This window comes from Setaria viridis, chromosome 3 (genome assembly GCF_005286985.2).
Source record: "Setaria viridis chromosome 3, Setaria_viridis_v4.0, whole genome shotgun sequence".
NCBI classification, from domain to species: domain Eukaryota; kingdom Viridiplantae; phylum Streptophyta; class Magnoliopsida; order Poales; family Poaceae; genus Setaria; species Setaria viridis.
Genome location: NC_048265.2, coordinates 25,027,735 through 25,037,149, shown reverse-complemented (window position 1 = coordinate 25,037,149; position 9,415 = coordinate 25,027,735). Strand labels below are relative to the sequence as shown.

The 9,415-nt window shown below is 49.1% G+C and overlaps 1 protein-coding gene across 1 annotated transcript; it reads left to right on the top strand.

Moving 5' to 3' along the window:
- The first annotated feature begins 1,111 nt into the window (after positions 1–1,111).
- On the top strand, positions 1,112–4,860 carry LOC117850797 (patellin-6). Its single transcript, XM_034732664.2, has 4 exons — positions 1,112–2,155; positions 2,258–2,382; positions 2,476–2,617; positions 4,328–4,860. The coding sequence occupies exons 1-4, from the start codon at positions 1,385–1,387 to the stop codon at positions 4,586–4,588; spliced, it is 1,299 nt and encodes a 432-aa protein (XP_034588555.1). The 5' UTR covers positions 1,112–1,384; the 3' UTR covers positions 4,589–4,860.
- The last annotated feature ends 4,555 nt before the right edge of the window (positions 4,861–9,415 follow it).

Below are 9,415 nucleotides of genomic sequence, written 5' to 3'. Positions count from 1 at the left end.
CTCAGGTTGGTCTGCTCTTTTTCGAGCTTGGTTTCCCTAACCATATCCAGCCCAGCAGCTATCGTGGGCAGTCCAAAACCCATCAGGCTTGGGCTGAGCCCGCGGGGCTTAAAATGCTCAGATCTATTAAAGACACATGGAGCCATAATCTGAAAGGGAAAAACAATCAATAGGACAACTAAATAAAAGATGAAAATGTACTGATGTTAGACTAGAGAAAAATAAAAAAAAATTAGTTACATGCGGATCCATCATTTATCCATAAATAAATCTCTAAAAGCCATTACTAGCCCATTGTGCGAATTGAGTGCTCAATTGACAAGGTTTCTTGTGGTGAAACCTACTCACTAAAATTTGAGTCCTCGACTTGATACTGGTGATTGTATTTTTCTAAATTTATTCCAATATTTAACCGATGCTATTCTTTTAGTGGTATATGAAGTGCCCGTCGATAGCGACATGCTAACGGTGACTTCGTGAATCTCGAGGATCTACGAGCTCAATCTCTTAGAGTGCTCATAAGAGTAGGATTGCATGTGTGTATTCATATGGATGAGTATGCATGCGTTTGTGAGCGTCTAGTGTACTGCTATACAGGAAAAAAAAAGTTACTAGGGGAGCTGGGCAGCCGTTAAACTAGTTGCCCTCAAAAACTCCCAATGGCCGCTGTTAACCAAGTCCCATGAAATCCATGGAACTTGCACTGGGCATGTTATGATTTCATGGTCAGGTACATTTATTATAGTACAATATAAAAATTAAATAATTTAAGTTATCTATAAAATTGTGCAATGAAACTATGCACCGATGGTAATGGTGCGATGAAACCATGCGCTTATGTAATTTTGCTCCTGGTATGTCAGGACCTGTGCTGTAACAAACTCTTTCGATCAATGGAATATGTAGGTGGGGACCTTCCTCCGGTGTTGTTTGGAAAAAAACCATGCAGTCAGACTCGCCTTAGCAGGTTTTACTCTTGTTTGGGAACCACAGAGAATTCTGTCCAAAAGATTGGAGGGGTAATGCTGTCAGTGTCAACTCTAAAACAAGCCCCCCTCCCGGTCATATTTTTCTCGCGCGCTCTTAAAATCGGCGGCGCGGGAGAGCGGGGGCCGGCCGCGCGCAGCATCCAGTGAGCCAGCTCGCAGCTCCTCCTCCTCCGGCCCCAACCCCACGCGCGGCGCGGCCATCATAACGCTCGCCTCACGCCTCCGCTCGCTCCACTCCAAAATCCTCCTCCTCCTCCTCCTCCTCCTCCCATTTCAAAACCTCCTCCTCTTCCACCATTCCCGCAGAGGCCCTGCTTGTCACCTTCCCAATCCTCCCTCCCCTCCCCCTCCCGGCCTCCCCCACACCTAGCAGGAGTCAGGAGTCAAGAGAGGCCATGTCTCCCACCACCACCCCGTCCCCCGCGCCCGCCGCGGCGCCGGCGCCCTCCTCCAAGGGCGCCAAGCGCAGCCTCATGTCCTCGCTCATGGACGCCACCGCGCTGCTCCGCTCCGCCTCCTTCAAGGAGGACTCGTACGTCGCCGCCGCGCTCCCGCCCTCCGAGCTCCGCGCGCTCGCCGACCTCAAGGCGCTGCTCGCCACGCACCCGGACCCAATCTCCATCTGGGGCGTCCCGCTCAACCCCCAGTCCCCTCCTCCGGCCGCCGCAGCCGACGGCACTGCCGCCACTCCTGCCGCCGACGAGCGCGCGGACGTGGTGCTCCTCAAGTTCCTCCGCGCGCGCGACTTCCGCGTCCGCGACGCGCACGCCATGCTCCTCCGCTGCGCGGCGTGGCGCGCCGAGTTCGGCGCCGACGCGGTGCTGGACGAGGACCTGGGCTTCAAGGACCTGGAGGGGGTGGTCGCCTACATGCACGGCTGGGACCGCGACGGCCACCCCGTCTGCTACAACGCTTACGGCGTCTTCAAGGACCGCGGCATGTACGAGCGCGTCTTCGGCGACGGCGACCGCCTCGCGCGCTTCCTCCGCTGGCGCGTACAGGTCATGGAGCGCGGCGTCAGGGCGCTCAGCCTCAGGCCGGGGGGCGTCAACGCCATCATACAGGTCACCGACCTCAAGGACATGCCCAAGCGCGAGCTCAGGGCTGCCAGCAACCAGATCCTCTCGCTCTTCCAGGACAACTACCCGGAGATGGTGGCGCGCAAGGTACCAACCCCCCTGGCCCCTGCATTTCGTCGAGCACCAGGCTTGCTTGTGGCTTCTCTTTCCTTGCTGCGTTTCGTATTCCTGAGCTACCCAATAATGCAGGTGTTCATCAACGTGCCGTGGTACTTCTCCGTGCTCTTCTCCATGATCTCGCCCTTCCTCACGGAGCGCACCAAGAGCAAGTTTGTCATCGCGCGCGAGGGCAACGTCGCAGAGACGCTATACAAGTAATTCTACTTCAGATTTCCTTCTTCTCTTCTTGGGCGCACCAGTGAAACCAGCAATGCTAATGCTAATGCTCCTGTAAAAATCCACCGCAGGTTCATCCGGCCGGAGCTGGTGCCGGTGCAGTACGGCGGGCTGAGCCGCGCCGGCGACCTCGAGAACGGCCCGCCCAAGCCGGCGTCCGAGTTCACCATCAAGGGCGGCGAGAAGGTGTTCCTGGAGATCGACGGCATCGAGGTATGTGCCGCAATTTTGCCTTTCGTTCGTTCTCTTTTGCATTGGGAACTCAAGACGGCACTTTCAGATTGTTGTCATGACTGCAATTTCGTATCCCTAGTTCAAATCTGCGTGTGTAGGTACAAACAAATTCAGATTCCAGTGGGCGCAAAGAAACCACATATCTAATTAAACTAGCAGTATTTCCGGATCACTTCTAATTTGGCCTATGCATCGCTTTCATCTGCCATTCTCCGCGCTGCCAATTTTGGGGGTTAAAAAACAATTGCATCACCACCTTCACCAGCGTGCTTTATTGAGCAAAGATCAGACAAGGGCACAAGAACAAGGTTGCTTGGTTCTTCCAGCTCTTTCTGCTGACCATTTTTACTTTAATCTTTCCGTGATGTGACACGCCGTACTACGAGTGTATTCGGATGAGGTAATGCTAATGCAGTAGTAGTAGAATACACGAACGTATTTTTTTAAGTAGAGTTGTCAGCGGCGCAGGTGCATGTGAGGACCGTGGAGTCCTTTTTTTCGACTGAAAATCTGTGGTGTGGGAGCTGTCCATCGGCTCGTCGCTGGGCACGCTGCAAAAGCAGAGAGGACTTTGAGCCCAGTGTTGTGTTCTTGCACCGCCCCTGCCTTTTACCAGTAAACACTGCTCACTGGAGCAGAGCTGCCGCCGCTGGAACCGCTGCCTAACCCTGCGAGAAACTGACACGGGCCATGGCTGCCCGTTTCCTGGGTGCCTTCCAGTTCCTCCTGTGTCCGGTTCACATGAAGAGAGAGGTTTCTTTTGAAGAGCTCACATGACAAGAGAGGGAGAGGGGGAGAGAAGCTTGCCATTAGCCGTTTCACACAGCTCACGCACAACCAACTGGTCGCCATTGCATGTGAAGAATCCCTTCATGTAGCTTGGGTTTGATGAATCTTTGCAGCCACCTGCACGGCTGCACGCCATTGCTGTCCTTGACCTCGTATGCGGACGATGCAGCAGCAGGGCGAAGTGAGAGACGGTAAAAAGTCGGGCGCCACAGTACGCTCAGCACAGTGCACACCCCAGGCAGTGCGCCTTTTTGTAGCTTTACTTTAGTTTGCAGCTCACGCCACGGCGCGAGTTTCCACGCGCTGTCGCCTCCTCTGCGCTTGGCTCATACGGGGTGCCTAGCCTCTCACTATTTTTTTACCCCTAGTACTAGCACGTCCTAGCGGTAGCAGGCAGACACAGGCAGGGTATGAATACAGTAATGCTCTTGGTGAGCTACTGAGCTTTGCGTCTAGAAGCTTTTCTTTTGTTTTGCCTGATTGGGGTCTAAGCTGGACATTACTGAAAGTGCTTCCTTATTTATTAATCTTGCTACTGCTGTCAAATGTCAGTTCACTTTACCCTCTGTAAAAAGTTGAGCACTGTGTTGGATTCTCATTCTGGTAAGTATGTACTCCATGCCAATGCTCATGTGAGTCCTGCACGTGGTAGGGGCCCCGTGCGGAGAAACTACCGCTATCGCTGGCTTCATGCCAAGATCAACACGAATTGTCTGATGTCCAGAAACGAACAACCAAACGCAAATATTTTGTTTTGCAGGCATAAGCAAAATGTAAACTTTGGTGTCATCCAACATATCGAATGAGACATGTCAATCTGCATTATTAATCCCTGCATTAGTAACACGGTGTGATCATCGTGAAGCTTCTTCGCTGAGCCATTTGCCCGTGCGATTTCAGGCCGGTGCGACAATAACGTGGGACCTGGTGGTCGGCGGCTGGGACCTGGAGTACGGCGCGGAGTACGTGCCGGCGGCGGAGGAGAGCTACACGCTGTGCGTGGAGAAGACGAGGATGGTGCTGGCCACCGCCGAGGAGCCCGTGCACAACGCCTTCACGGCGAGGGAGGCCGGCAAGATGGTGCTGTCCATCGACAACTCCGGCTCCCGGAAGCGGAAGGTCGCCGCGTACCGGTACTTCGTGCGGAAGCCATCGGCGTAGTTGCGCTCTGCCTTCTAGCGCGGTGGCCGGCGGCTCTCCGGCCGGCGGTGGCGACGGGAGCCTGACATGGGGCGGACGGCGAACTGCTTGCTTGCTTGGGCTTGTTGTGGTCTTGTTGGAGGGGAGAGAAGTTCAGTTAGGGCTGTTTAATTACTACTAGTGCTATAATGACATGCATGTATTATGCCATATGTAGAATATAATGTAAGAGCTGTTGGACTTTTGTCATCACCGCCGTTATAAAAGCTAATGAGTTCAGTTTTTTTGGGTAATTCCATCTTGGTTTACAGTTGCAGAATGCTTTGGATTCCTCGAGCGAGCTTGGACTTTGGAGTGTACTACTATGGTTGTTTCCGAGTACCATTTTGTCGCGTGGCCACCAATTAAAATACTCAATTTTAGCCTTCTAAAGCATTCTCTGAATTCTACTGATACAATTTTACGTTATTTCAAAACTTTTTATTTACACCTTTTGAACTGTTCTGAATTCTGATATACAGTTTTTACTGATATTGTGACGATACAAGAGGTTGATGAAAGGCTGACAAAGTAGAGAATCCACTGCTAGTCTACAAAATGCTTTGGATTCCTGCGGATGCGGGAATGTACTATGATTTACGGGATGACCGTAAGGCGTAAGCTGGTGTAACCTTCAAGGGAAATATTCACTAATGATATCGGTAAAAATAAAGGTGCTCCTTTTGTAAATGTATTTGCACTTTTTACTAGTGTTTGTGCCAATACTAAAAGGTGAATACTCCAACAAAGGTGACTTATGTACCATAAGATATTGTTTAAGCAAAAGCAATACATTCCCATGGAGGATTACTAAACACCATTTGAATTATCAGACTACTTTGTACTGAGAACAGCTGAACAAGACAAACAACAGTGCCTGAGTACAGGCTTTCGTGCGTGCTCCTGTACAACCACAATGGCCTCGATCACTTTCTGCCGCAAAGCTAGGGTTTTAGATTAGGATAAGGAGGGTTCTTGAGCAAGGGGAACCAGCTAATCAGGCATGATTTTTTTACATTGGCCGAAGAGCCTAGAGGATGCTGTGATAGCGTGGTCCTAAACTACTACTAGGGAGTGCTGGTCCCGGTGTTTGTGTGTGAAGAAGCAAAACTGTCGATCGTCGCAGGGCAGGCAGATGTCGCCGGTCAGATGGTCAAGCGCTCTTCCTGCTTTATCTTTTCGTTCTTTTCGGGAACACTGCCAGTGTCTCAAAATAAAGCTGCCTCCTTACCCTTGGCCCTGGCCCTCCTTGCCTCTCATTCGTCTTGGGTCCGGCCCGGGAAACACAGTGGGCGGTAGACTGCAAATGTTTGGGGGTCATGGAGCATTTGAGTACAGTCAGCCTTCTTGATGCTAAATTCTACATGTCATTATAGCCATGTCACGAGCAAGCTCGGATAACATTGTTAGATAAGAAGATCTCCGTACTCGAATCCGAATCCGAATAGATGGGATCGTAGTACCCTTGCCAACAGCTCCGTTCTATGCTTGAGTGCTTGTAATTTACTTCAAACTTATTAATGGAAAAATCAGAGAATGAAAAAAAATGTTTGCACACGTGAGCATTAGGTTAATCATATGTTGTGATCAGAAAGTAAGCAAAAGGATTAGGGCGACAATTTGCAGGCATGCGAGCATGCACATGGGATGAATGATGCCCACCCAGGTAATTAAAGTGGAATGATGCCTACTCATGGCATGTTTTTGCATCATTGCGATTGCGAGGGTGATTGGCCACATCAAAGTTGGGGAAACGCAGCCAGCCAGGCTTGATCATATCCATGCCCTTTTGGGAGGGGGTGTTCAAACGCCAGTTAGCTGCAGGTTGTATGCAGTGGCCGTGGGCCATTGACAGCCCAAAATCTCGCTCCATTTTCCGTGCGAAAATCTCAAAGCATTTTGATGCCTCCATCTTTTGCTCCAAAAGACGCGTCCAGTCGGCCACTACGTACTTGCACAGGTAAAAAAAAAATACACGCAGCTCCCATTAAAAAATATATACAGAGCTACCAGTTTTGCTTGTTTTCGTCTGGTAGTTACTACCAGTAAGGCAGTAACAACATATACATTTCTTTTCAAAATTTGGGTTTTGGGTGCAACAAGAAGTTTTTTTTAACTACAGTAGCAAACTCAAAGTAAAATCAATGCATGCTCATGCACTCCCTCCTTCTCAAAATAAATAAATTTCTAGTGAAAGCTTTTGTCTCCCTTTTTTTAGTGTAGCAATGGTAGGGGTGGGTCGATGCTACAATTTGGCTGCCATTGGGATGAGAAAACCCAATTTATATTGTACTTCTAACTTGGGTGGCGCGATGTTTGTGTGTTATGTCCTTTTACGATGAACATGGTATTATGTACCTTTTGTTTTCCTTTTTCAATAAATAACAGATACACCTTGGAAAAAAACTTATGACTCAATTATGTTTAGAATTATTTGGTACTTTATTGTACCACTGCCTCGAGCACTGACACTTGACCTAATGATGAGATTTAGATCGGACAGCGAAGACAATACTAACTAAAATACTATAGAACACCATGTCTGCATTACACGCCTCCACATGTGTAGCTCCGATACAAGCGAAAAGAGAGATATTCCTCTATTTAAACACATATAAGCTATTGGTCAGGGCTTCTAAAATTTGGTATTCGCTATCGATTGATAACATAAGAATGATGTTAGTAGATTCATAATTACTCTATTGAAATTAATATATATTACTAATTGGAGTATTAATTATTTCAAATAGTGCTGTCTTTATAACGGATTACATATGAGATTAGGGGAAGTAGTCAGTAATCGTTCAACAGCTTTCCAATATAGGAGAGATGAGACATGTTTGGATGAGTTAGCAATGCATGTATACGAGTTTGTGCTCAATAGGACTTGGGCCTACATCGTCAAACAATTAACAAATTTAGGGTTGTGGCCTGTTCGCTTCAGCTTATTCAGCCGGCTTATCAGCCACCAAACAGTATTTTTCTCTCACAACAAATCAGCCGTTTCAGCTTTTCAGCTGGCTTATAAGCTGAAGCGAACATGGTGGATGTGCATTTTGAGAGTAAAGGGATATAGTCACTTGGATAATACAAATTAGAAGTATTTTTATAGTTATGTGTTCCTTCCTTTAGATAAATACTTGAAATCCCCTCTATAATGGCAAAAGTTTGCAATTGATACTAAAAATAATTCCATTGGTATGCACAAAAATAGGTCAATTTGGCTGTCTTTTGTTCATTGTTTTCATAGAGTAATGAGCGTCCCATGAGTCAAGACAATGACACCCTGGGATCCAGATTTCCATATAAAAGGATAAAACAAGAATAAAGATCCTTTTAACCTGAACTTTAATCGATTGGATATTGCTCTTTTATTCAAGGGAATCCCTAACTAGAAATGCGCGTTATTCCATCTTTTATGTTGAAATCGATTATAACCATTGCCTAGATGCAAATTAGGGACAAGTTTAAAGACTAGCGGTGAATTTCCCTCGAAATTAAATGCAAATACACGAAGGAAATGGACGATCCATGCTAACTCAAGGCAAAAGCATATCACATTGATTAGTTTGCAATGATGCAAGTGCATACTGCCATAATGGTCGTTAGTTCCTTTGATTGAGTTCTGCACTGATCTGATGGCACAGACAAAACAAAAATTGCATCTCTAGCGGTGAAATGATGAAATGGTAATACGATGATGATAGATGATCATCTGAGAGAAGAGAATGGAATCAGGGATAGGGAAAACTGTTGCTACGTCACGCCCGTGAACCAGGTAAATGGAGACGGGTGGCGAGGGAGTCAACAAAAGGGGGTCGCGGTGTGTCACGGGGTGTCGCTTGCCACTGTTACTGGCGGCCGGCCAGGTTACAGGCATGGAGCCCGCCCCCGCTCCACACCGCCGGCGGCAGCATTATTGGGGAGCACGGCAAAGGTGGCGTCGCCTCCCGGCGTGCCCGGCCTGAAGGAATTAATTGATGGCTCCCTCAGTCCCTCTCGCTCTCTTTGCTCTTTGCCCTTTTTTTCCTTTTTTTCTTCCCCTTGTGAAAGGGACGTACGATGCTGCGTGTTTTCATTGATCATGCGCCAGGCCTAAGGAGGAGGAAGACCCTACCCTGTAAAAATACGAGAACAGTAGAATTCTTTTGACGGTTTAAACGCTGCTACAACCTTTTATCGATTGGATTCCGTTCAGTGGACACGAAAAGTCCTTACCTCACCAAAGGGTATCGAAGATGAGAGAATTTGCCATCACACCGACACTTGAGTGACAGCAGTCTCGCGAAATGATGTGGAATCTCAAATCAATTTTTTTAAGAATGCTGCCAGGAAAACTATCGGGCCATGTATTAATAGATCAAAGAGAAAATACATAAGAAAGGACTTCCTAGAGTTGCAGGCTGACTTCTTTTCCTTCGTTGAGCGGGATTTTTTCAAGCCCCCACGTCGCCCCTCCCCCCGGTGTTGGCTGGAAACCCTAGCCGCCGCCCCCACCCCATCCCCTCCACTCCCCTCACCGCTGGAGGAGGAGGCTACCGGAAGCCCGCGCGGCCCCCCAGGATAGCGGTGGGCGCTCACGCCTATCTTGATCAGGAGACGGCGTGTGGCGGCCTTGGCGGCCCGGCGCGGGGCGCAACGGTGGAGGCGACCCGACGCGTGACGCAAGGGCGACCGTCACGGTGGGGGCCGTGCAGGAGCGGCAGCCCGGACTTGGGTGCGGCGACCGGCGAGGCAGAGCGGTGGTGGCCTGGTAGCCCTCCAGCGGCCCTCTGGCGGTCGGATCCGCCATCCCCGAGGGCGGATCCA

Coding starts and splice junctions, on each gene's coding strand:
- LOC117850797 (XM_034732664.2), top strand. CDS start 1,385: ATGTCTCCCACCACCACCCCGTCCCCCGCGCCCGCCGCGGCGCCGGCG. Junction 2,156..2,257: donor CGGAGATGGTGGCGCGCAAG/GTACCAACCCCC, acceptor CCAATAATGCAG/GTGTTCATCAACGTGCCGTG. Junction 2,618..4,327: donor TGGAGATCGACGGCATCGAG/GTATGTGCCGCA, acceptor GTGCGATTTCAG/GCCGGTGCGACAATAACGTG.